Below are 27,017 nucleotides of genomic sequence, written 5' to 3'. Positions count from 1 at the left end.
TTCATTGTTTATAGTTACGAGACAAAAACACTCTTTTGTACTCTATCGTTTTCATTGCCGGGTTTACAGTCAACTCTCTCTTAACGGACACCTCCATAAGACGGACGCCTCTATAGGACGGACAACTGGTGATGGTCCCGTCCTTGCCGTTTTTTCAGTCATTTTACTGTAACCAAACTCCCTATAAGACAGAAACCTCTCTAAGACGGACAGCTGGAGCCGGCCCCGAAGGTGTCCGTTTTAGAGAGAGTTGACTGTACAGCTAAATTTTCTGCCGCGCACCCATTCAAAAACGAGCATCTTTGAATAATTTTTTACTTTGTATAAAAGACGTAAAAGCCGAAATGTAACAAACGAAACAAAACCAGAAAAGAAACCCACTAAATGCAGATCAATCAAATATTTATTCATACGTATAGCCTGCCACAAATTATTGTTGTCTGTAGGCCCGAGTGTTTACAAAAAAATAATCACGGACGAGTACCATCTATTCGGGTATTTTCCTGGAACGGGCACTTCGCGGGTCAACCCTATCACGTCACGTGACCAATTAAAACCAATCAGAATCGGAGAAAATTTAGTGATGAACTCTAATTTTTTGAACTGAACATGGAGAACCATCTTCCAGTTCCTAAATAGAAAACAATGGGTAAGCCAATTAGATTTGCGTATTTCCTATAGAACACAGCCGAGTTTCTACTAATAACTCATACACTGGTTACCAACCAGGCTACACAAAGTTTGTTTAGAAACTAATCCCGTCTAGTGATTACACTAAGATTCTGTTTGTAAAGCAGGCTTTGAAAGTAGCTTGGTTACCAAGTCACGTGGCCATTTCGTTTGCCGCTGTGCCTTTGTCTCGAAGCAACCGATCAACTGTCTACTGTCTCTAGTGTTAAACTGAATAGATAAACTCGTTTATTAAAAATATTATGCATTGCAGTCGTAAGACTGATTTACGTACAATTTGTAAAAATTACAATAGAATGGTTTAAACTATTACATCGCGTGGCTAACAATAAAAAATTTCATAAAACGATCGGTGTGACAAACTGGAATGTCAAAACGTCTCTTATTTCTCAATTTCTCAAACGCTGAGCGTGAGAACTGGCCATAGGCGGTAACAGGTTAGCCAGCTTGTGATCTTCCTTGCTTACAATATCGTTAAATAATTTAACAGGTAATGCTTCACGTCTGTCTGAAAAGCTTTAAAGCTTTGACTACTTAAAACTTTGAATAGTCGGTGGAGTGATTTGCGTTTTATACCATGCCATAAAAATACAGCCAATCAGAATACAGGAAGCCGTTGTATTTCGACGTTTTACCCACCTTCCCTCGTGCGCTGCGTGTTTCTCGGTTGTAGTGTTTTTCTTGCTGGTTACACAACTCATTCTCGTGTTCTTGATTCCCACTTGTCACTTTTTTTCTTGGTTCACACTCGCCTAAAGGCTGGTGTGTATACCGAGAATGAGGTTTCCATAGTTACCTTGCATAACTAGTATGTATGCAAACAAAAACAGCACTCACACTAAGCCGGATTTTCATCTTTTGGCATCATAAAGTTTGACTTGAATAGATTTGATGTTTTCACATCAATATAAAAAATATCAAAAATTTCCTTGCACCGGTGAATAAATAAACTAACTTTGGAAACTACGATTGCAGAAATTTTAGAGATATGGTGTTATCGCTAGTGGAGTGAAAACACTGCTCAGCCGGCCGTCATAAAGTTCAATAACACAGACTGTACTTACTTTTTGTCTCGTAAAAACCGTTCAGTGTTAAACAGAAAACATTGCGACCACAAGGACATGTCATGTTTAAAGAGCGTAAACTTTATTTATATTTTTACACTTGCGTTAACTTTAATAAATAATTAAATTTATAACATCCGGTAAAATCGCTTTTGTTGAATCGACGCGGAAAGGGAACAAATAAATAAAATATATTTTAACAAAGAACACTGGCCGAATTTGAGTGTTAAGACTGTGTCATCCTCCCATTTACTATAAGTGGCAATCGAGGAATATTCCTTTCTAGATAAACTTGTTCAAAAGAGTTATCGTGAACTCTTAATTTTCCTCTGTGGCTGTTCCTGGGAGTCCTGTTCTCGCTTTGAACTATGTTAGGAAGCCTGTTCTTGCTTTCCCGTGTTATTGTACTGTCTTTCTCGTCTTTGAGATGTTTTATGTGCATCATCGACAATTTTATTTGAACGTGTCGATACGGAATTTTTGTTAATACCAGGAAGTACAAATTTATCTTGGAATAGTGTCCTATTGCTTAAGGAGCTGTGTCCCTCGAGTGTTAAAGTTTGAATGAAATAACGTTTTGTTTTTAAATCGTCAGGTTCCTCTACTTTTTCTTCTGCATTTTCCTCGCAACATATTTCGTCTTCAGCTGCTTGCTTTTTAGATTTCAAAATGCCGTCTAGTTTATTGCTCTTTTTCATTTCGGTTTTGTCCATGTCATCCAAATCGTAAATCCCTACAAACGATAAACTTGCAAGTTTCTTTTGACCCTCAGAGGAGGTTGGAGCTATATTTCCTGTCATATCATTTCTTTCTGCGTCTTCGGGTTTCGTATCAGGTGTCGAGTGCTTGCAAGCACGTCCTGTTCGCTCAAAGGTCAATCGTTTCCGTCTTTGTGTTTTCTCTCTCAATGGCGGTAAAGCGGATTTGCCTTGACCTTTTAACACACGCGTTGTTTCGTCTTTCAGTTCGTTCTCTAATGCAGGCTCAGAACTTGCATCTTCTTTCCTTGTTTCTTCTCTTACCGAAGTTCTCTCGTACAAACTATAATGCTCCTCACACACAAGATTGAATTTCAGATCGCCTGGTTTCATGTCCTTGACCTTCTCTCTCAGCGAATTAATTTCGCAAGCTTCGTTGGTTGAGGTTTCTTTAGCGTGCAAGGTCTTGGTTTTCTTTCTTCGCTTGCTTCGATGTTTCTTCATTGGAAGTTTGAAAGTACTTCAAATGTTTAGATTGTATGCGATACTAATCAAATTACCAATGCAATAAATGGCCACTCTTCAAATCGAGTTGACTGGTTTGGTATAGGACTTATCCAGCTTTTGATGTAATATAACTAATTGCTTCACTTCTTCCAATTTGCTTCTTTTGTCTTGATTCGTTTTGCTCTAATGGATCTGTACATCAGCATAGTCCGGCTGAACATTACGACTTTCTATAGTTGCTTGAAGATTAAAAATAAATCAGTTCCCGTATTAACGATGTCATCCACTTAGCTCTGATGCTTCTCAGATGTTTATCAGTCGAAGCAAAGTTTACTCCAAATAGTTCACTTTGTGGTGGAAACACTCCAGTTTGGTTTAGTTTCGGAACTCGATAGCAACGCAAACACACAAAGTACATCTATTTATCCAGCGTAAAAAAGAACGTGCCGGCTAAATCGCGAGTGACTGATGTGTAATTGTAAAGCAAAGGTTCTCATTGGTAAAAAGCACAATAGGCTTAGCCGGCGAGGTCAAGAGAAGCGACACTAGTATTCAATTTGCTTTAACGAAATCATCCACGTAACAAAAGATCTGGAAGAAGAAGTAAATACTTTACTCTTTCATATGGAAATTAGCGTTTATAGCATTTCACATAAAAATTCCATGACTCAGAGACTCCGTTTGAAGCGTTTAGTCGAGATAGTCAGACTAGAAATACGCCGAATTAATTATTAAGGCCATTCTTTCTTTCAATCACGGACAAGATTTTCTTTGAATTGATTTGCATTCATATCAGTCTGTCAAATAAAGTTTTTTGTGAATCATAAATGTAAATTCGTCGTTCTTGGATGCCATGGAATGCAATAGCGTCAGAACAAGTTTGCTTTTCACGGGACGGGATGAACTGTCACGGGTGAAATCCCGAGTACAACTTATCAATCCCGCCACGTGTAGTTGCATACTCCGCGAACGCCTGGAGCGAAGTAATTTGAATTTGTCATATAGATTCCAGATCCTTTGAATCATTGGACAAGAACCAAAGCAGGCGGGAGATGACAAGTCGTGGAAAGGGTGGGAAAAGCTGGGGAGTCAGTAGTCCAATCCGTCCGCCCTCCAGTCAGTCTCCGTCAGGTGGCACATCGTTGCCGCAACGTATTTATACTCCAGAGCAAAGGTGGATTTCCACTCCTGTCGCGTAATTTTTTACGTGCGTTCACGTGCGTGAAAACACGTTTACGCAAGTCGTTCATACATTGTCTCTAAATTTTTTCTCGCACGTAAAACCAGGAAAAAAATTACGCGACAGCGAAAATCCACCCTAAGGCAATGTGAGAATTTAGGCGGGAGTAAACATGAATGCCATGTTGCGTCTCTTAACATGGTTTTACTGTGGGACGATTAAATGCAGAGGGTCACACCAGCTCTGGTCCTGTAGAAGACTAGTTGACTAGTCGAAATATCGGCCAAATAAATTGTCCAATACAAGTGTCGTCGTACTAGCCGTGCATTTAAAATTATGGTTTTACTGCCAATATCAGCAGTGTAAAAACTCTCTGCTTATCTCATAAATCTATTTTTGGGGTGTTTGCTAAATTTTTTGGGATTTTTGGAGGAAATAGTTTTTCTCAAAGGAGTTTTAAAATTTAGAGAAATAAAAATATTGAAAATTTAATGAAGTTTTAAAATTAGAATTTGCAATAAAAAAGTAGTAGAAATTTTTTTTTTCTTCTACCCCTTCTTCAAACCTCTTAAAATTTCATTCAAATTCACATTTACCTCCGCCTTAACACAAAGATATGACCCTAGGAGGCCTGTGCTCGCCGCTCGGAGCGCAGAGAGCAACGTGCTACCCAATACGCCACTGCGTCTCCCATAAGAAATTAATATATATTTGTAGAAATACAGTCAACTCTCTCTTAACGGACACCTCTATAAGATGGACACCTCCAATAGACGGACACCTGGTGATGGTCCCTGCCGTTGTTCAGTCATTTTACTGTAACCAAACTCCCTATAAGACGGACACCTCTCTAAGACGGACAACGGACACTTTGAAATCTTCAACGGACACCTAAGAAGTGTTTTTTATCATATTTTATTAGTGAAAATACTTCCATTATTCATATCGCTAAAAAGAAAGATGGTCAGTGCCCTAAGGATACGCGCATACCAAGCTTACTAACCAAAACAATGAAGCTTCTCTTCTTACGTGAAGCAGTGAATTATCGATTGTAAAGAAAAAAAAACGAGTCAATTTTCTGACATTATTGATTTCCCAGTTTGTAGGTTTTGTTAAAGAAAGCGACTTTAAACAGACTCAAAACAGACGGTGTATTCATTGCGCATAGGTTTAGCTTTACTGGTGTCATGTTTCCTCGACTCTCTACAAGACGGACACCTCTCTAAGACGGACAGCTGCGGCCGGTCCTGAAGGTGTCCGTTTTAGAGAGAGTTGACTGTATAATAACAAAAATAAAATCAGCAAAGATTCTAGGAAACATGTTTTAGTGTCTTATAATTAGTCATTAGTCAAAGAGTTGTACAATGTATGGCGTTGATGACTTTCCGAACACAGACGGCAGTCCACCGTCGTTTCTTGCAGTTCTGATTGAAGAATATTTTCTGTCCACGGTGCCAAATGCAGTCCGTGGCAACAATCTCTCGTCGTATAATTTACTACTTGTGGAAACTAGCGGCAATGGGGAAACTTTAAAGCCCGTCAGCATGCCCATCGAACTTGAAAAAGAATATGTACAATAGCTTTGAATAAGCGAAGGTTTTTCTCGAAGGTTCAGCAAAAATTCCCCGTCGTTTGCTAACTTAGAACAGGTTGACACATTGCAAAGTAAACGACCGTGTTTCAGCTGCTTCGTATGTAAAGAACCTGACGAAGGTTTCACGTTTCGTTTTTGAACAGCGCTAAAATCTTGTCTTTTTTCTTGCGTCTGTTTTGATACATCTATTCTTTTATATTGTCGTTTTTGAAAAGCTTGAATGACGTCGGTAATGCTTTGCGTTTTTGGCACACCTTTTTGCGCGTTCTTGCTTTGATCGTTGTCGTATGTTTCAATGTTTTTTAATGGTTGTTTCATTCCTTCCCCTTCCGCGATTTTTAAATCTTTCAGTTCGTAAACCTCCCCGGTTTCTTTGTCAAATTCCCTCCAGTATTCTAGTGGACTTGAAAACTGAACTCTCCTTTTCGCTTTATGAATTGCCATGTTGCTTGTTAAGTTATTCTCACTGAAGCTTGCATCTTCTGAGAAATGAAGGTCCTTTGTTATTGTCGACTGTTTTCCTTCCACTACAGAACTCAACTCTAGCATTTTTCCAAATTGCAAGCTTAATAAATGTTCACCACTATCGGCGTTCAGTGTTAAATTTTTCTTCTAAAGAGCATTTTAGGTTCTTGAAATTTTAATTTCGTCGTGCAACCCAGAACGTGCTGATTATTCAAGGTGAATTTTGATGACGTTTGCTTTAAAAGGTAATTATTTTTTGGTTGTCACCGCGTGTCAACAAGAATTTTAAGGCCAATTTATCAGAGAAATCCTGAAAATATCCCAGTGAGACAATCCACTTCGACCATTTAAAACATGGAAGTGCTGTATTGTTGGCTGTTTTTAAATAATTTCATTCCAATGCTTAGATATCTTCGATAAATTGCTCTTTCAGAGGACTTCGCTGAACACGCATAAATATAACAAGTATCAACAGAATGGCGGGCTTTCTCTACCTTGAGGATTTCCCACGAAGATTCTGTAATAGCTTTAACCATTACACGCCAGTGTGCAATACAGCTTTTACATTAAAGTGCTTCTGACTTCATCCGGTTGTAGAAGATATCTAGCGCGATAACTGCCAACCGAACCAATGCACCGAGAAAAAAAACGGAGTGCTGTTTACTTGCGCAAGGACGTGCAGGTATCAATCGAAAAAGCGTCAATATGTATAGATTAGTAAAATTCACCGCGTAAATCTTGTAAAACACGACGAAAGTTCTTCAGTTGTCAGGTATATAATCTTTCTCCAGTGTGGCAGCTTAACGTACCGTAATTTTGGAGTCTGGCAACTGAACAACAATGCTCGGCGGACTGTTTTTGAGTTTGGTTGAATAAATGTTTGCACAAAATGGCTCACAGGTGTTGCCAGTTTACACTATTCCCAGTAATTGTATTCCACTGTCCACTTTGTGAAGGGCTACAATATTCGACAAGCGTAGATGAAAGTAGAAAATAAAAAAAAACTTAAACCAAAAATGTTTTCAACGGTCTTTTCAGTAAAATATTTCTTTTTGAAGCCTTGAGAAATGGCCTTACAAACCGCCACAGAATTGACAAATCTCTTTCAGTTTTAAATTAAAATTGGCTTGCAATTTACACATTTTACTAAAATATACATGTATTTTAATTAAGGCTAATCCACGGTAAAAGCTGTTTATATGTCTCAGGGCTTTTCCAATTAAAAACGATTTTTTTTGTGGGCAGCGTTTGTCGTTAAGAGATTATTGGTTTAATTATCTGAAGGCGGCTAAAAAACCTAGCAAAGGACAAAAAACAAAATACAAATATCTATATAACGTTTTTAATTTATTTGTCGGGTATATTATATTTCAGTTGCTGCCTGCTTGGGGAGAACTAATTGCTGCAGTAGGAAATATTTCTATGTTTTAATTGTTGCATATTACGGATAGAAAAAATATTGCCTTCGGTCAACCACCGCGGAAGTGAAAGTTTGTTACCGTATTGAATTTTGGCAACCTCAGGCAACTTTTTGATACGCTGAACAGAATTGAGCTCCCCTGTGATGTGAAGAGTAATAATTATAAGTACACCTGCCTTAATTCTGGCAATTTGTCAATTTTGTTTTTTTAGCCTGCGTAGCTGGCGGTATTGTTGGGTTTAGCGCGCACAAGCAAGCGGCGAAGCCGCGAGTGGCTTGGGGAGGAGAAGCTTCTCCTCCCCAAGGCAAAGGGCCAAAATCAAATCAATCGTTAGAACTGTTTTACCAATCGTTGGAACTGTTTTGTCGCGGCTTCGCCGCTTGCTTGTGGGCCAGCTACGCAGGCCATGTTTTTTTAAGCATATATTAAATTCTTAAAAAAAAATGGTTTGAAATATTCTGTTCTAGTAAAGATATATTTTTCTGTTTTAATGCATGAGGATTTTTGTGCAATGGGTTTTAAACATTACGAGCAACTTGAATCATCTCCTTAAAATATTCTCTTTTCCAGACAAAATAGCAAATAGCAGTGGGAACTGCCATTCTGGATACTGTGGCGCTCCACAGCACCACACCAAAGCTATTTTTTAGCGACAAGTCATTATACGCGAGACGATCAACGACGTTTTTTAACGACGACTTTTAACGCACAAATGTTACACGAGACAACATTTAACGCATCGTTAACATTGTTGGGACAACGGTATGCTGTTCGAGACAAATTCGTTTTTGGTAGCAGCTCAAAAACCTGCTGCCGTGAGAACAAACGTTGCGTTTAAAGTCCTCTGGAAAACATTGCGCACAATAGATAGAACAATGGGTCTCTTTCAGTGCGACCAAAGAATAAATTCGCAACTGCCTTGTGGTGTCATCTGTGACGCCACAGGCATGTCCAAAAGCACTCTCGACAAGTACGTCAAGGACGCGCGGCTCCCAAGCTGGTATTGTCTGTACAACCTGTCTTGTTTCCTTAGCAACACGTTTCTATGGAATTGAAATATTGGAGTAAAGTCATCCAGTTTTGAGAGAAAGCTTAAGTATTCCCACAGACTTGATATTAGGCTATTAAAACTATAGAGACACGCTTTCAACACAGTGGAAACTAAAACTAATAACAACACGAAAATTGTTTAAAAGAGTTGTTGTTAGGCATGCGTTCAGTTGGTCGAGTCGACGAAAGTTTTCCTAAGGGAAAGTCTGCCTTTTTGTCACTATGAACGAGACAGACAATGCTACAGCAACATCTTGACTGAAGAAGGCGAAATTACCATAGCGGGTCTTTGACCTGCTTTGTTTTGAAGCCGAAGTATTTCGTCATCTTGACATTTATGACAAAAAATCGGCAAACACTAAAAGCAATGTAATATTGTACAATTATAGCCTGGTTGTTATGGACAAACGGATCAATCATTTGATCTACAATACTGGAATTCCCAGCACATTTACTAGTTCTTCGAGGAGGGAAAATAAAATGGGAATGGTACAGGCCTTTTTTGCGTATATTTAGCCAACGAACGACGGTGAATTTGCAGTGTGCAAGTCAGGGGGTATTCAAATTAGGTTGAATCAAAGACAGGAGTTATTTACTGTAATAGCAAACAATAGCAGTCGAGCACTTCACTGGAATTAAAATACCAAAATGGATTAACCTAGGCACTATTTAGATTGTCGGTTATAACAATAAGCGAATTGTTTTTTACAAAGTTGTACGTAGTTGACAAAAGGCTCAGGCTAGTAAGGTAATGCTAATTTGGGCCTTTCAGTCTTTTGTTCTAGCTTTCTGACCCGTTGACGTACAGTTTACGAATGTCTATGCTAAACATACTGTTGTTGTGAAGGTTTATTGAATGGTTGAGAATATGCACATTAACTCTGTGGTTTAGTTATAGCGTTTTCATTGTGCGCGCCCAAAGATGATTCAATTTGCAAGTTACATCGACAGGCAAAAATCTGGGCCGGGCAGCTCGGAAAAGTCCCAGAAAGTTCACTCCGCTAATTGGAAAGAAGAAATTCAACTCAAGAAGGAACTATACTGTTTAAATAGACAGGAACAACAGAGAGTTGCGAGAATCTCTTCTGATCAAAGACTTGTAGTGCACCGATTTCAGCGCAAACTCTCTTTGAGTGTGGAAATCGCGAAGAACCACGATGAAGTGAAAGAGAGTTTAGACAGTAATCACAAACGTGCGAGAGAGTTGAGGGAAATGCAAGGTAAAAATAACGATACTGGCGAAGAAAGAATGTCTTTGAGACAGCTGCGTTGTTTAAGCGCGAGCCCAAAACCTCCGTTACCGAAATTCAGGAGAGCGAAATCATGTGAGCCTCCTAGAATAAGCAATAAAACGATCTACGGTGTAGACTCAGAATATCCGAATGAAATACATGATTTACCACCAAGACCGATGACAGCCCTGGAGAAAAGGAACAAGATGTGGGAAAGACAGTTGAAAACAGTTACACAAAGATTAAATCGAGCGCGAAGTGCCCCAGCCAGGACATCTTACTATAAAGTTCCGGAGTTTAGCGTGGCGCAAACTAAAAACTCGCGTGAAAAACACACCGGTCAAAAACAGCGACGTGCGACTAATGTCGAGATTGACTTGGAATACTTTCGTCGTGTACGAGAAAAAGAGCTGTATCTACAGAGGCAAGCAGTAAAGACTTTTCTTCAAAGTATCGAGCCTTTGGAGTTGGTACAGTGGTCACCGGGTTACGAACCAGCGGAAAATAGCAACGAGACGGAAAATTCTGTTGTTATGGCCGCCGCCGCGAAAAGTAAACACGACGTAAACGCGAACGAACTTAGATCAAGAAGCCGTTCAGTAGGCTCTCACAATACAAAAGATTTAACTGGCTTGGCAAAACGTGGCAGCGGCACTGAAAAGAGCTTTAATATGAGTAATAAAAAGGTGCCACTTAATGCCTGGACTTGACGCGGTGGAGAAAATGAGTTCACACTACCTCGCGCAGAGTAAACAAACGATTGGAGCAAAATTGAGTGAGTGTGGTTTGAGTGTCGTTAAGAGATGAAGGTGTTTATTTGTTTATTGTCTAAAACTACTTTAAATTTTAATATATGGGTTGAGTTGTAATTGAATTGTAAGACTCTTCCGCGGACAGAGTGCGCGTCTAATATATTATTAAAATGGAACTTTTTATTTTGTGTTGGTCTATCTTTTCTTACTTCATTTGACGCGCTCTAATTCGCTAACAAAGTGAAGAACCCTGTTGGCTAACATAATTTGATGCTGTTTCATGTATATTTGATATCACTACATTCGCACCAATGGGGCGGTCTCGGCCCATGGCAGTTTTATAGGTATGTATCCGCCGCCCCATTTCGCCCCGCGGTCCTCAAAATCTCGCGGCTTCTTTGAATCGTTTTTCTTTAAATCGCGGATATTAGATTTTGATCGTTGAATTAGTTATCGCTAAGGATTGAAAAAATAAAAGACGCGCTCATTGCAGTTATTGGCGAGGCGAGGACCAATCACAATTGTAGTTGCTTTTGTTTAATATCTTTTTGTTCCTTCGGAGTTTTCTTGTTGAATGCGCTGGATTAACTTTGGCAAATTAATTGCTCGTTAACAAAGCCGCACTTGATTACTTTTGAGTCAATAGGAAAATAAACTGCCCAGGCAAACAAACTCAATAATCATAGCAACTGCTAAAACACGAGTGTCACACATACGCTATAGTCAATACAATATTGATTTCGTCTGCGAGTTTTGGGCAATGGCGTTAGTTTTAATGGAGCAAAGCCAGATTTCACCGTTTAACATTTTGATGGGAACAATTTCCAGTCAGCTTAGCCGCGAAAACATACGAAAGATTAAAGTACAGCTTCGCGGACACGTCAACAAAGAACTTCTTAGCAAACTGAAAGGTGGTTTCGATGTAATGCATATTCTTCAAGAACGAGGGTTAGTCGGCGAAAAAAAGCTGTCTTTCTTGCGAAAGCTTCTACAAAACTGCGAGCTGTTTGCTCTTATTGAATTACTGGACGAATACAAACAAGCCGTACACGTAATGAATGGCAAGTCGAAAGAAGGTAATTAGAAAATAACTTTAATTAATGTGGTTATGTTGTTGATACACGTACAAACTTAAATGCGAACCGTTTCGCGTGTACACGTAAAATAAACTGCTAGTTTAAACGACATGCACGGGATTAAGTTAGTAAAGAAAATTCTGAAAGAAAGTCGTTCCTGCCTAAAATTTTTATTCTTCGTTATGAGTTTTCTTGAACATCGATGCATACTTTATTTATTAGCCTTGGTTGCATGCAAGTCAAACGATAGGATTTGTAGTTTACTTGGTGCTTAACAACTTTCATTACTTTGTTTACTTCTTCGCAATTTTTCACGACAAAAGAAATATGATTAGTGTTTGCCATTGATGACTAAACACTGAAGAATTTGTAGAGTTCGGCAAGAAAATTCCTTGGCATGTTACTTCTGAATGATATGAAGTTATCTCTTATAAAATTAATACATTGAGGACATTTCCAAATATATAATCACCCTAAGTTAAAGGAAGTTTTCAAAACGTATTCATTAAATACTATATAGGAAAAGCACGCACAGGAGATCCAGCAATTATTATTTTATCTTGAAAGTTTGTGAGAACCCTCTAGATGCAGGCGATCGAGAGCTCGGGTGCAAGTATTAATTGTTGAATATTTCTACAAGCAGCTCGAGTGTAAAGCTTGGGATAAAACTTGATATTAAAACCATCGGCTATGTCAGAGCCTCCTCTAAATCGAGCAGGCACCATTCCGAGGCGTGTCGTTTGGTCCTTCGAACCGGATTGGAACTTTTAGGTTGTGACAAATAACGGTCGAGTTCGACCACGTGCTGTTGCGTGCTGATACTGTATTCTAAGATAAGACACGGCACTTTGATGACAAAAATCTTTTCTTCACCCAGGGGTGTAGAAGGGTAAACGATAAAACTGTTAGAAAAAGTTGAAACAAAAAATGCTGGGAATAACCTGCGGGGCCTTCAAAACTTCAAGTCACTTAAAATACAAAATGGCAACCGCTGGAGAAAAGACTACAGTCAACTCTCTCTAAAACGGACACCTTCAGGACCGGCTCCAACTGTCCGTCTTAGAGATGTGTCCGTCTTGTAGGAAGTTTAGTTACAGCAAGAAAAAAGTCTGAAAAACGGCACGGACGGGACCAACACTAGGTGTCCGTCTTATGGAGGTGTCCGTTAAGAGAGACTTGACTGTATAAAGATTTAAAAAGACGCGTGTTAACTTTTTTCATATCTTTCTGCATTTGAAGGCGATAACAGCATCTTAACAACTCGCAGAATTAACACACTACAGCGATTGATGGGAAGACAGCTGGAAGAGCTAGCAAACTGTGCCGCTAGGGGAAACGATTTGAGAAAAACTCTAGAAGAGAAACAGACTCTGCTAGACTCGCAGAAGGAAATTATTATTGTTGGTCAAGAGGCTATTGACAGCATAAGTGAACAGCGAGAACTAGCAGAACAAGAAAAGAGTGTAGTCGAAGAGAGAGCGCAAGAGAGTGAAGCCATGTTTGAAGCACAAGAAAAAGAATTCAACGAGATACAGGGATTGTTAGGAGCGAAGGATAAAATTTCCAAGAAAAATGAGAAATCCGATAAGAGGAAGACTATCTTTGATAAACACACTAATGAGAAAACAAGCAAATCTCTGGAGACATTGAGTAAGCAAAGGGACGAAAAACAAGAGACTCTGAATAAGATGACTAAGTCTGTGGACGACATTCGAGCACAGTTGTTGGCAAAACGCGAGGGAGTTCGACATTGTAGCGAGGCAGTATTTCTTAAGACGAAAGAACTTGTGAGTGTTGATCAATGTATTCTTGAAACAATGGAAGATGTTAGGAAACTGAAGCAGGAAATTCGACAAAATGAGTTTGAGTTGTTTGATCTTCAACAACAAATTGAGGAAACACAGGACGAACTTGAACGAACAAGGAGAAATGGAATGGCAAATAAAGCTTTTAAAATTCCGCTCTGGAGACTGGAAACCCCCGAGAAACACAAAACAAAGGTAAGTCTCTGATACATTCAAGTCGTAATAAGTCCAAATGTGTTAAGCAAAGCTTTAACAAATTTTAAGAATCGAAGACTATTTTAAGCCGATAAAATTTTCAACAAGTTCCGCCCTCAACATGACCTAAACTTAACGAGCCCCTCTCAGGGGTGGGAAAGAAAATCAACAATAAGATTTTTCTCGATGACTACCAAATTCTCAGATTTAACATTAAAATAAATGAATGACGGTTAGTAAGGAGAATTGATACCTGAGCCTGATAATGGAACTGGAACAGTACAATTAATGCGTGTGTAATTTTTTTTTTTTCGACAGGTACTAAACTATTCTGAAGTACTCGAGGAGAATTCCTATTCTCTTGGGACACTAGGCATGCGCTCTGTCCCTCTTCAGTTTGACTTCCCATGCTGCGTAGCGAGCCACAATGGACTCATTTATGCCGCTGACCGCAATAACTGTCGCGTGCTCGTGTTCGATGCTGTGGGGGAACTTTCCCGGGAACCAATTGAATTTGGAAACACGGGTCCTGTAGCTATTGCTGTCAATAAACGGGGAAATATAGTAGTTACCGACTCTCAGATAATCAAGGTTTTCAGCTCAGATGGAGCATTGTCCCATAATTTTCTTCCCGTGTACAGCAAGAGAGATACAAGACCAGAAATTTCTGCGTTGACTCTAGATCGAGACGGTAACATCCTAGCAGCCGATCGACCGAATCACAGAATACAGAAATTCCGCATCGATGGCCATTTCTTAGGGTTTATTGGCGGTTCAATGTACCTTCAGTACCCTAGTGGAGTTGCCATCACAAAAGATAACGACGTTGTAATTTCTGAATGCGAGAGCCATCAACTGAAGATTTTCCACGAGCATGGAAAATCCTTCACTGTAATCGGTCGGAGCGGAGTCGGGAAGGATCAGTTAATGAATCCCAGAGGCCTTGCTGTGGATAATACAGGGAATATTCTGGTGGCTGATAGCTTGAACCACCGTATTCAAGTGATAGACTCTCAAGGGAATTTCATTGGTAGTTTTGGAAGATTGGGTTCAGGTCCCGGATGTCTGGATACCCCGTATGCTGTGGCTGTTAATCGTCGAGGTCACGTGATAGTTGCCGATAGTGGAAATCACCGTGTCACGTGTTTTACGTAAATGAGATCTGACATTTTTTTTAGAGACAGTCAAATTTAGCCTGAAATACATTTCATTAAACAAATATTGCAAACGTTGTGTTGTGACTCTTTCTTCTCAAATTATTTATTGAATTAAAAGAACTGATAATTTTTCCATTTGAACTGGGTGGGGTAGGTGGGTAGGGAGGGAATTGGGGAGTTATACTTCAGGCTAAAAACGTGAAAAGGATGATCTAGCCTGTACAATAGGCGGTTTATTTATTCCTTTGCACTTCGCGCTCGCCCTCGCGCTTTGCGCGACCCGGAAAATAAACCGCTGTTCTGCAGGCTATTATCTGGAAGGTCATGGGTTCGATTCCTTTCGGGGACTCAGATTTTTTCTGTCCCACGCATGTGACACGACGAACATTACATCTTTGTCATTTCTTTACCGAGTTTAAAATTCACCATCTTTCTTTATTTATCAAGACTGCCGTTTTCGCGAACGAAAAGTTTTTTTCAAGCAAAAGACGTTCTTAACGTCCCGCCGAACGTACTATTATGTTGTGCTCTCATGTATAAATTAAAGTGCCTTCTATCTGTTCCGTTTGAAAGTCAAGTGTACATATATATTCATCAAACAATCTCGACACTCTGTCGGCCCAGTTGAACTCAACATCCGTGGCAAATGGCTTGAGGCTCACGGCAGAGGCAGTTTATACATTCACCGTTTTCTTTTGCGCAGCCAAAGTCTTTGCGAAAAATTGCCCACACTGGAGAACTCTCGGAATGTACCCTGTCGACTGTACTTTTTAGACTTTTATCACTGTGTGAGGAAGTCATATTCCCGCACAAGTCGAACTGTAACAGTGAGGAGTTCTTTGCTTTTGTCCCACTGTGCTTTGCCGTTTTTACTGTCGACTGGATAAGGAAGATGTACTCCAAGTTTGCTGAAATAGCAAGAAGGATAACGAGTAAGAAAAGTTGTCGTCCATTTAAGGGCCCATTACAGTATCTCGTTGCCAAGCTACTTGGTTGCCACGCAAGTGCAATTTTATTTCCGGTTTTCTCGCATTTCATGATTCAGTTTGAGATTACCTAGCGGCCAAATTTTACGTAAGTATATTTCTTTTTCATGGACGAAAATGTGCACTTTACTCGGAACAAAAAAGCGTACCTTCCGTTTTTTTGCTGTAAAACGAAAGAAAAAATATTTTTCTTGAAACGTAAGCATGCGTTTTGGGAAAATAAAAACAACATAAAAGTTGCGTTCAAAAACCTGGTCGACAGAACACATTTTCTGTCCTTATTTTTTAAGTTTTTGTGCTAACGGAAAACGCATGCTTGTATTTTTTAAGATCAACGTACGGATTGACATAATACTACAAACTATGAATAAGACCGTAAGTTTCTTGCGTAAAACTCAGGTTTTTGTTTTGGGTCACGTGACATAAGACGTGCCCCGATGACGTCATCAACTTGCTTGCACTACTGTCTAAATTTGATTAAATAAAAGCAAAGTTATATCAAGTTACAGGCAATTGAATTTTCCCTAGCAACGGCCCCAAAAGATACTGTAATGGGCCCTTAAAATCCAAAGTACTTTCTGTCTTTGTTGAGTGGGACAGGGGGCGGAGCCCGGGAGAAAAGGGGCGGGAGAAGAGAGGGCGGGAAACGTGATTTCTAAGGTAGCGGGAACCTGGAGAAAATAAGTAGAATTTCGCAACATTTCATTATATTTCACAATAGATAGTGAAAAGAGGAGGGAATCACTACGGTAAGGGGCGGGATGCAGGAGTAAAAGGTACGGGAGGTCGGAGGTTCAGACCCCTGTCCCCCTCCACAACTCTGCTCAATCCAACGGTCAATGTTTTTGGCTGCCGTCATTCATCTATGCGGGCCTCTCAGGAAACAGAAGTTCACTTTAACTGGAAAGTCTATTGGTTGTGAATGGTATATTCGAACTATTTTGTTTGTTTCTTTTTTTCAAGGTTTATTGGCTGTCACCATAATTATGATTGACAGCAGCACAAAACACAATTGTTAGTTGGGTTGTGAATTTTAATGTTTGCGTGCTTTTGAAAGGCGTAGTAATTTCTTGACCAAGTTACCATTGCGTTACAATGGTGGGGGGCGGGAAACATTTTAGACTAAGTGCATAGTCTGGGAGTCCTGCAGGCTTCTGCTCTTGATGGGAAATTGCATCTAAAGAAGCTGACAAAGGGCAAAACCAAAAATTTAACTGAAATAACTACCGGTAGACTTCTACATCAAAAAGAAATGTCGGCTGAACATAAAACCTCTGATATTATGCGACATCATTTTGCTCCTGATCGTCAGCCACAGATTAAGGGCCTCTCAGCCGGGGAATGGAGGAAAATGACAAACTATAGTCTTTATTAGGTTATAAAGACGTCAGAAATGGAGATATCCATTGCTATTGACCTCCGAGCAACTCACGCGCGAAAACTACACTCGTTAACGAAATAAACTGATCAAAATTCATCCTTTCGGGCTATATTATCTCACTGTTCGCTGCTTGGTAAATATGAATAGTTGTTAACTATTCACCTCCGAACAACTCGCGGGAATAAATGAGTTAAATTTCATACTTTTTGGTTATTTCATCTCACTCTTTCAGTATATATTAAAACATCCGCGGGTCGGCGCCACCACAAGCCACCTCCACTTCGATGAATAGCTGTTAATTATTTTTATATCATAACAAGTAAACTGAACTTACTATTTAGGAGTTCTGCAGTCAAGAAAGGTATCTGTCACATCTAAATTAACATCAGAGTACTGTGTATCTGGAAGCTTTATTTTTATCTGAAGACCAGAAAACAATAATTGACGTACATTAATGTGCATGAAGTAGAGCATTGGAGACTGACTGCAAACTAGTCTTAAAGCAACAGTCTTTGTCCATTTATTATTTTGTTCGTTTTTCTGCTTGTCTATTTATCATTTTGCTTAAGTTTTGTTTGTTTTTCTGCTTGTCTATGTACAAGTCCACTTCTTTGTCCCCAGTATTCTGTTTTGTAGCCAGGATCTAGTTTTGTAACCCACCAATTAATTCCTACATGCTTTAAATTGGACAAAACAAATCACGTGGTACAAATTCGGACGAGGGGCATCAGATGAAATACTATGTCCAATTTAATATCCATCACCCGATTTTATAGAAAAGTACAAATCAAATGAACAAAATGGCCTTTTTAGGTCTAACATTTTAATCAAACTACTGTTAAAAAGATACATAAATCAACCAACTTGCATTTATTTCACCTTCAATTACGCTGTGATTATCACATTACCGTAGGTATTATTATTTTTTATTTTCTCGGAGTACCATGATAAAGCACCTTGTAGAAATTAATTAGAAGGTAATAAAATGCCCTTGGCTGAAAGATTGTTCTCAAAATGTCACACTTTTCGGACAATCTTTCAGCGTCAATATCCTTCAATATACCAGCCACCTAAAGGGATTAACAACTACTCCTGGTTGGAGAATGGCTTCCTTAGTCCAACATGCTTTCCATTGCATGTAGGCCATCGTTTCAGCCAATTTTCTCTGTGGGTAAATAAAAAAGATTTTTCAATTTTGAAGCCTCCAACGTTTCCTTTGTGGATTGAATTATTGTTCATGGTTTCGGCCTCAATAGAAATATGTAGATTCATAAAATTGATTTGTTACTTCTATTAGAATATTGGCAATGCTTTGAAAAAAATCAAGCAGGGCAACATATAGATTTAATTTATTTCAGCCAGAATGGGTCACTGTATATTTAACAGTTCCATAATAAGGCCATTATAATCAGTTACCGCCATTCGTTGTAGTCATGCATTTAACTGAGGTGATCTTTTCTTTCTAACGAGATTTTTTTTTCCTGAGTTAAAGCCGGCATCGGACCAAAGTCGCCCAACTTCGCTCATCACAGTTTCGTAGTATTAAGTAAATATTCTAGAACATTTATGGTTAACCCCCTCTCCAGTTACACACCTTTGCAAAAAGAGGAACTGCGAGAGTAAAGTGTCTTCCCCAAGAACACAACGCAATGACCCCGGCCAGGGCTCGAACGCGGATCGCTCAATCCCACTATGGCCACCGCCCTGTATCACATCATATACCTTATTGTTACTTATTTTCGCGGGAACTTAATTTCGCGAAAATGGAACGGGTATATTTCGCGGAACTTAATTTTCGCGATTTGGCCAAAAATAAGTGATTAACGTAAAAAATACAATAGAAAACGTTTGAAATAAATTTTCGCGGGTCTTTAATTTCGCGATTTTTTGAAGTCCCGCGAAAATAAGTAACCCGCGAAAATAAGTAACAATAAGGTAGTTCCTCCTTTGGTGAATTTAAATCATGCTTAACATTGCCCTTAAAAAGAAAATTAAACGCAATTCTACGGGTTTCCACATATTTATTTGTATGGTGTTTAACAACATTTCGTGGATACAAACATTCCTTCATTCACAGGTAAAACATACAAGCTTCGTATACACTTAAGATTTAGTTGTCCACTTCCTCGATATGAACAATTTCTTCTGCTTTAACATGACTGAATGACAGCAAAACTGGCTCTTGGTTTCCTACGGCCATCGAAAAAGCCTCACACGTGGAAAGTTGAATTTCAGGTCGATGGCGTTGTATTTCTATCATTTCAATGTCTGGTGCTCTGTTTTCTGGCTGTCTTACATGAAAGATATCAAGAAAAGCGCGTCGAAGCGTTTTATTTCGCCAACAGTAGATAATCGGGTTAACAAGAGAACTCAACAAAACTGAAGTTGAGGCCCAACGAAATAAAATCGCTGTAACGCTTGGGTTTAATGTGTCATAAGAAAAAGTTTCCACTACAAGAACGAATATAATTGAAGGCAAGTAAGTTATTATTAACGCACCCAAAATTAATGTGAGGGTGTGGGCTGCTTTCTTGTCTTTTTTCACTCTTTTTGCTTCTCCTTGAGTCAACTGTTCGGTTTGTAGACGTTTTTTCTGTCGTCGTGTTTCTGAGAAAATGTTCACATAACAGTAACAGATACCACCAATGTAAACCAAGCCGATAATAAGAACTATTACAGCAGTCAAAGACCAATATACTGAGTAAATTTTAGTTCCACTGTCTATTACAGCCAAAACAATTTCCTGGAATATCAAAACACCAGTACTTGTCCAGGCTACAAGTACACCCTTTTTTATCCGCTGTTTTGTGACAATTTCACGGTATCGCAAGGCATCCTTTATTGCAATATAGCGATCAATACTGATCAACATGAGATGACCCAACGAAGCACAACTTGATGCAAAAAGGGCTATTATGCAAACCGTTTCCAATGTACAAAATTGCTCGGTACCGAATGCCCGTTTAACTTCTACCGCGATAGCAATGGGTTGAACAACCAGCCCAGCCAGCAAATCTGTCCCCGCCAAACACGCCAGAAGAATGTTCGAATTGGTCTGCAGTCGGCGCCTTGTTGCCACGACAAAGATGACCAACGCGTTTAGCAAGATCGTGGGAATGATTGCCAGAGAATTAACACAAATTAAAGCAACTAGACTTTTGTACGTGTGTTCTGTCAGGTACATCTTTCGCCAGACAAAACCTTGCAAATAATGGCATTCTTCCCCTTCTAGGTCTGACAAATTCGTTGGTGAAATCATTTTGCAACGTGAAATTGATCAAAATACAACGCGAGAAGGGAATATCAAGCAGGTGCAAGACAGTTTGCAGATGCAAAAACATATTGTGAGGGTTCTTCTTTCCCTGGACAAAAAAAAGCTTCGCTTCTTGCTTTGTGGAATAGAAATGTAAATGCTGAACACTTATGAAAGGATAACATCCAAGTATTTCTTTACTACTCTGTAGCTCTGTAGTAAAATTGCACGAATAACGGGATCTTTTGAGATCAGATCTTAAAAAAAGTCGCCCTTCCGTTTTTATAACAATTAATTAACGTACCGATTGGACTCAGTAAGTAAATAATCATAAGGCCTTTCCGATTTGCCGAAATGATACAATTGTTTTATCTTGAGTATTCACTTGTTTTTACTGGACAATAAGTGAGTTTATTGGCCTTTTCTCATTGGTCGTCTGAAGTGCAAGACAAGTTGGTGTTCCACAAAGAACACTAGACCTTATGCTTGTTTCTCACCCAATGTTTTATATTCCGATTTCGCTCTTTTGCAGATAACCTTTTTTTATCAAAATGTTATTCTCCCCACTCCTTTCGGTTTGTGGCTTCAAAATTATACCATTCGAAATAACATAAGAATTTCAGTTTTGAAGCAAAACAATTACGGTAGAACCCTGTTAAAAACGGCCACCCTCGGGGAAATGGCAACTGGCCGCTTAATAGGGGTTCGTCAGAAATTAGCATAAGGCCATTTAAAAAGGTTACGTTATTTTAATACAAAATAACGTGAAAAAGAATAACGTAGCCAAATAAAGACGACAATAAACCTGTGTTTGAATGATTTTATCAGCCGTCACTGTCCGAGCTTGTTGAAAACAAATCCAAACATCGTACATGTATATTGCATTCTTACTGGCCGCTAAATAGGAGTAAACACAATAGGAGAACGCTAATCAGGACGGCAGAAAGGTGGCCGCGGCCGCTTAATAGAGGTGGCCGCTTAAAAGGGTTTTTTTACAGTATTATACTGACAATAGTTTCGGGACTTTGCAGGCCGCTTAATGGGTGACCGCTTAATAGGGGTTTAACTGTAGCTAATACATGCTGGCTCCTAATGGTTAATCCTGTCGCCATTCAACGATATTGAATATTTTAACTGCACGAAAGAACCAGTTACTGAAATAAATCACTTTTTAGAGTATTCCCAGACAGCTAGAAATCAAAATTGAAACTAATTTTGCGTTGTTATTATTGAAGATATATGATTAGTAATTATTTTAAGTACACGATTTGATAAACACTGACCAAGCGAATAACCCTGTTTTAATAACAGAACAGCTGAAGGTAACGTTTTAAATTTTTTCTAGGAGATTTGACCCTGAACATGGTCTACAATGTTCTTATTTAGACACCTAACTTAAGTTTTTTTTTTCATTCCTAGATGGCAAGAAATAAAAAAAATGACAGTCAACATTTCAATAAAAATTGAGATCTAATTTTGTGTTCGTAAAGATTAAATTGTAAGTGTATTATTTGATAAACAACCGAGTGCGCCTTATAACCGAATAAATACGGTAATTGTAAATTATATAAAAACGCTGGATGCCCTTTTCAAACTCTGTCTGACAGAAAATGTTTTTAACAACACTACAAAGCGTGAAAGTGCAAGGCCACCTTGCTATCAGGCGATGATAATCTTCAGGTGCTATGTTAGATTTGAACAAGAGTTTAATTTATACTGTACCTGCATTGGAAAATAAGAGAACAAGGTTTTCACTACAAATTGAGCCTTGTGTTTGGTTCTAAGTGTTCATGAAGTTGATTTATCAATTATTGAGGCATTATTTGCATTCTCTCGCAGTATTTATTCACATTCCAGCTTATATGCACCTACTGTAATAAGAGCTGTGTTCTAGCAGAGCGCAGGTGCCACAGGCGACTTACAAATGTGTTTGGGCGACTTGTATAACTTTGCTATTATGAAAGCTTTTAAGAGCTGGGCACCCAAGAATTCTTACAAAAGAGACTTCTGGCACCTTGCAATAATTCTTAGAGCACAGCTTCGTGTAATGCTTGCTAGCAAAGTGAGACTGGTCTTCCCTGGGAATTAGTAAAGTGTGCCTTCTGTTACTTAAAAAAATCTTGAAATGCTGTTTACTTATTATTCACACTTTTAAAAAATAAAACTGTTTTTATCCTTACCACCAGATCTTCACAGCTGGTAGATGATGGATTTCTGCCGCCCATTTGTAGATACATATCTTCCGAAGTTACAGCTTGCTTGAACACCATTTCATACCTGGATTAAATATTGAAATATTAAAATGTGGACCAATTATATTTGCTTGTGATTTGCAATATTTTTACACTCATATCTACCAACTGGATTTTTTTCAACTGAATGTTAATAGTCCAGTCATACTGAAGCATCAATAATCATAAAGTTATTTATATATCAATTAACAGGTATTAATGAAACTAGTAAGGGAGGCGCGGTGGCCTAATGGTTAGCGTGCTGGACTCTGGATTGAGCGGTCCGGGTTCGAACCTGGCCGCAGTCGTTGTGTTGTCTTCTTGGGCAAGACACTTTACTCTCATAGTGCCTCTCTCCACCCAGGTGTATAAATGGGTACCGGTGAATTTACTGCTTGGGGGGGGGGGGGGTTAACCCTGCGATGGACTAGCATCCCATCCAGTAGGGAGTAGAAATACTCCTAGTCACTTCATGCTACATAAACTTGCATAAGCTCCGGCCTGTATGGGCCACTAGGCTCGAATGCAGACTTTACCTATGATATCGGTAAGTCAAATTTATTTAAACTTACTCTGGGGCAGGTCTTGGATCATTTTCGTCCTCTCCATGACCTCCCTCAGGAATCTCCTCTTCATTCCATATATCATTGCTTTTTACTTGCTGAGATTCAGGAGGCCCACCTGAAATTTATCAAGTTATTAGCGAACGGAGAAATAAGAAAACTGAAAACATTTCTTTACAAGTTAACTTGGCCAATCAAAATAATTTTATTCAGGCCATCTTCCAGCAAAGGTACATGTATGTTCCATTTATGATTCTATGCCCCCTCCCCCACCCCCTCTCACACGCACGCACCCCAAGATGGATGAAAACCAATTCCTACCAGTATGATTTCTTGTCAGAACCCTTTAAGAATTAAAAAATTCCCCTTCTTACCCTCCACTCCTTATTTCCTGTCAGCTTCTTTGAAAAAAAAAAAAAAAGATTCATACCAGCCTTTCTGAAGAACTTCATCCACAGGGGAAGACCTGCCAGGGTAAATTCCGACAAACGACATGGCCCAGAAAGTAGAGACAGCACATAACATAAAATCGCGACAAACAACATCCCTTTTGGAAAAACATTAATTCCAACAAGGACAAGCAATTTTCCTTCAATTTTACTACCGACAGCAACGCGAAGTTTGATAAAACAGCGACACGGCAAATTTTTAAACTTAGACAAGCGACACGGAAACCCCCCTGGCAGGGTCTCACAGGAGAATAGATCACATATGGAACAGCAACAACAACAGCAGCTTTTACCCACAGTGACTATAAGCCGAGCCTGAATTAATCAGTGAGGCCCTGTTAGGTGGGGGGAGGTTATGTTATCCCTTATCCCAATAATTTTGAGGGTAGTTATTTCTTATCCCTAAAATTACCAAAGCTGTTATCCCTAGTATTTTGATTTTCATTATCCCTAAAATTGAGTTGTTATAGCTTATCCCTATAATTATTTCAACATTTATCCCTTAATTTTAAAATAATTTTGTGAGTTATCCCTTATCCCTAAAGCTCCTAACAAGGCCCTCATCAGTGTTCTACACAGAGATTTCAACCCTCCCGTTTTGGCCGGAAACCTCCCGTTTTTGGTGATCGTTTCCGGCCTCTCGTTTTCACTCAATATTCTCTTGTTTTTTTAGAAAAGTAAGATAACATTTTCTCTGCTACACTAGCCTTTTTTGCATGATCCTTTGTTGTTTCTCTATGGTATCTCGGGCAATCATCTTGGCTTCTTTTATCTGCAGGGCTTTCTAGCATGAGCCCCCCGTTTTTTGGACGTGGTAATGTGATGGATTGCCTCGACTTCGTGCAACATTTGCGTTCGTTCAAGGTTTTGCATGGTTTTTAGTTAAATTACCATTGACTATGATCTTAAAATGCAGGAAATGGAAATATCGAAATGGCCTATATTTTCAAAATTTTTCCAGAGGTGCATGTCCACGGACCCCCTACAGGGTCGCACCTTCGGCACTTGTGGTCGTGGCTCAGCCGTGACCAAAATCTCCCTTTTAACTTAAAGGGTTGGAATCTTTACAGAATTCAGGGTCCAGTTGTTTAAAGAATGGATCAACCAGGTAAATTACTATCCAGTGAATCAATTTTGCCACTGATAGCATTATCCATCCTTGTACAACCAGGGCCAGCATGATCTACCAGTAGTACTTTAAGGCCTGGCCAAACGCACGCAACATTTCAACGCAACATATCCTAACATTGTTGCGCACAGCATGTTGCAATCGTTTGGCCACCCTGTTGCAACATGTTGGATCAAGTTTGAAAATGGTCAAATTTTTCTCCCAACATCTCGCAACATTTTTGAATGTTGCATGATGTTGTACTTGTTTGGCCACATTCATGCAACATTGTTGCGCTGGAGCATGCGCACTAGTTCGATTTGCGCCATCCAACATACTGCAACATATCCCAACAGGGTGGCCAAATGCGCCAGCTCCTTCACAACATCTCACAACATGACCCAACAATGTTGGAAAATGTTGCGTTGAAATGTTGCGTGTGTTTGGCCGGGCCTTTACATGTGATAGTTAATAATGAAGTTAGTAGTCCAACGAGTGAAGGTATAATACTAGGGATGGCAAGATTTCCGCACAGCCCCATACATTAATTATGCATGCAATTTTCTGACTGACTCGTTCTTTTCATGATTGCTGTTTGTGTGTAGTGATAGTATGAAATAATTGCATACATAATTAATGTATGGGGCTGTGAGGAAATCTTTCCCTAGGGATTATAGCTTATAACAGTCTGGGTAGGTTATATTAGCTTGCTTTTATTAAACAAGGTGAAGACTTATATTTATTTATCCTACTTCCTACGAATTACACAGAAGACCAAATTTCCTGTGGACAAACTTAATTAAGCTTATCAGAGCTTATGTAGCCTACGGTAAAGCCAGACGTGACACAAACGTGTAGACAGTCTGTAACTAGTTAATGCTGACGGTAAATTTCTCTCCGAGCAAGGAAATGATCAAATGATTCACATTCGTTCGATTAATGGGTATAGTAATGAAACTCATATTTTCAATAATTCGACTCACCGCGTTTCTCTGTTTTCTTTGGTGGACCGATGCTACCAGGGTTCGCAGCTGTAGATTTCTTTGCCGAGTATTTTTCATCCTGTGCATGACCAATAATAACAAATTAAGCCATCAAGTCCTTTTCTGGTTCATTTGATTTAGAAAGTGAAATTTTTTCTCACATCAGAGCTCGAATCATCGTCTCCTGGAGGTTTTAAAAGTTCTGAAAGGGCTTCTATCCGGCTCGGGTTGAACGCCATTTTGTTTACCTTGGTAACCGTGCCCGATCCGTGTCCTACTTCTGATCTGCCCTACTATCCCCTCCCTACTGGGTCAGGTCTCGTATCGGCCCAAGCTTCACGCAAACTTTTGGTTCTTACTTTCTTATCAAATATTATTAATTCGCGTTTATCTTTTGTTAGGTGAACACTATGAATGTTGTGAGGCCGAGCGGACTTTCAAGGGTAAAGCAGGCGCGATTGCGGATATCGCGGAATCCGGATATATTAAGGTAGTCAACGAAGCAAGTACCATTTATTCTGATGTTCGTTCTTTCCAAAGTTCTGATTGAATTGGAATTTCATATTTGCACTTTAGACCCGGGTTTAGACCACGAGGAGTGACAGACTAATCCCTCAAAAATCCTGTAGCCTGTGTATTTTTGAGCGCAGCGGGACGGCTGTACACAGGCTAAAATCCTGAAACTGTAAGATTTGTGTAGGGGGGAGGGAGGGGGCGTCCTGAATTAGTGAAATTTCTGGACACTGGGCCATCAGCTTGCAAAATTTCATCAATCTTTCTAGCAGTAGAAGGCCAGGCATATAATCGATATGTGTTTTTCGACATTCGAAGGAAAACCGCCTGTTCTGCAGGCTACCCGGAAAGCATTCGGGTGCTCTATCCACCAAGTGAGCTACGGAGACACTGGTGGTGGACAAGGCCATTTACTAGGTTCATATATGATACGCGTTCAGCACACTGCTAGGATTAGCAATGTCGATGAGCGTACTCAGATTTTTTCTGTGACCCACGCTCATGCAATCTTTTTCTCCCAAAATTATAGTGAAGACAGTAAGGTGCCCCAGTCACCAACAGTTGACACAAAATCCTCTAACGTAGTTACACAAAATCCATAAAAGAATCAAACTTTTTTCTAACTGACCACACCCTCTCCCGATCCCCTCCCCACCCATGCCAC

The 27,017-nt window shown here is 39.5% G+C and overlaps 4 protein-coding genes and 1 pseudogene across 4 annotated transcripts; 2 read left to right on the top strand and 3 right to left on the bottom strand.

The window, feature by feature from the left end:
* Window positions 1–1,821: 1,821 nt before the first annotated feature.
* Window positions 1,822–3,655, bottom strand: LOC144653895 (uncharacterized; annotated as a pseudogene).
* Window positions 3,656–5,092: 1,437 nt separating this feature from the next.
* On the bottom strand, window positions 5,093–7,262 carry LOC144653966 (uncharacterized). The gene has a single exon (XM_078514103.1). The coding sequence runs from the start codon at window positions 6,280–6,282 to the stop codon at window positions 5,485–5,487; it is 798 nt and encodes a 265-aa protein (XP_078370229.1). The 5' UTR covers window positions 6,283–7,262; the 3' UTR covers window positions 5,093–5,484.
* Window positions 7,263–9,277: 2,015 nt separating this feature from the next.
* Window positions 9,278–10,841, top strand: LOC144653955 (uncharacterized). The gene has a single exon (XM_078514087.1). The coding sequence runs from the start codon at window positions 9,592–9,594 to the stop codon at window positions 10,609–10,611; it is 1,020 nt and encodes a 339-aa protein (XP_078370213.1). The 5' UTR covers window positions 9,278–9,591; the 3' UTR covers window positions 10,612–10,841.
* A 544-nt stretch (window positions 10,842–11,385) lies between these two features.
* LOC144654894 (uncharacterized) lies at window positions 11,386–14,969 on the top strand. The gene is made up of 3 exons (XM_078515133.1): window positions 11,386–11,729; window positions 12,969–13,729; window positions 14,048–14,969. The coding sequence occupies exons 1-3, from the start codon at window positions 11,414–11,416 to the stop codon at window positions 14,882–14,884; spliced, it is 1,914 nt and encodes a 637-aa protein (XP_078371259.1). The 5' UTR covers window positions 11,386–11,413; the 3' UTR covers window positions 14,885–14,969.
* Window positions 14,949–26,084, bottom strand: LOC144654895 (dynein axonemal assembly factor 6-like). The gene is made up of 6 exons (XM_078515135.1): window positions 26,002–26,084; window positions 25,841–25,919; window positions 23,310–23,418; window positions 22,687–22,783; window positions 17,588–17,673; window positions 14,949–15,794 (listed from the first exon to the last, which is right to left on the bottom strand). Exons 1-6 carry the CDS (start codon window positions 26,077–26,079, stop codon window positions 15,668–15,670), a joined length of 576 nt encoding a protein of 191 aa, XP_078371261.1. The 5' UTR covers window positions 26,080–26,084; the 3' UTR covers window positions 14,949–15,667.
* Window positions 26,085–27,017: the final 933 nt, after the last annotated feature.

This window comes from Oculina patagonica, chromosome 5, assembly GCF_052425735.1.
Source record: "Oculina patagonica isolate OP01 chromosome 5, crgOcupat, whole genome shotgun sequence".
NCBI lineage: Eukaryota > Metazoa > Cnidaria > Anthozoa > Scleractinia > Oculinidae > Oculina > Oculina patagonica.
The sequence above is the reverse complement of the archived record's forward strand: the minus strand, read 5'-3'. Positions and strand labels throughout refer to the sequence as shown.

What these genes read in the sequence shown, in the direction of transcription:
- LOC144653966 (XM_078514103.1), bottom strand. Translation starts at nt 6,282, where the DNA reads ATGCTAGAGTTGAGTTCTGTAGTGGAAGGAAAACAGTCGACAATAACA.
- LOC144653955 (XM_078514087.1), top strand. Translation starts at nt 9,592, where the DNA reads ATGATTCAATTTGCAAGTTACATCGACAGGCAAAAATCTGGGCCGGGC.
- LOC144654894 (XM_078515133.1), top strand. Translation starts at nt 11,414, where the DNA reads ATGGCGTTAGTTTTAATGGAGCAAAGCCAGATTTCACCGTTTAACATT. An exon ending in GAATGGCAAGTCGAAAGAAG is followed by an intron (nt 11,730 to 12,968) that starts GTAATTAGAAAA and finishes CTGCATTTGAAG; the next exon opens with GCGATAACAGCATCTTAACA. An exon ending in CCGAGAAACACAAAACAAAG is followed by an intron (nt 13,730 to 14,047) that starts GTAAGTCTCTGA and finishes TTTTTTCGACAG; the next exon opens with GTACTAAACTATTCTGAAGT.
- LOC144654895 (XM_078515135.1), bottom strand. Translation starts at nt 26,079, where the DNA reads ATGGCGTTCAACCCGAGCCGGATAGAAGCCCTTTCAGAACTTTTAAAA. An exon ending in AAAGAAAACAGAGAAACGCG is followed by an intron (nt 23,419 to 25,840) that starts GTGAGTCGAATT and finishes GATAAATTTCAG; the next exon opens with GTGGGCCTCCTGAATCTCAG. An exon ending in GATCCAAGACCTGCCCCAGA is followed by an intron (nt 22,784 to 23,309) that starts GTAAGTTTAAAT and finishes TATTTAATCCAG; the next exon opens with GTATGAAATGGTGTTCAAGC.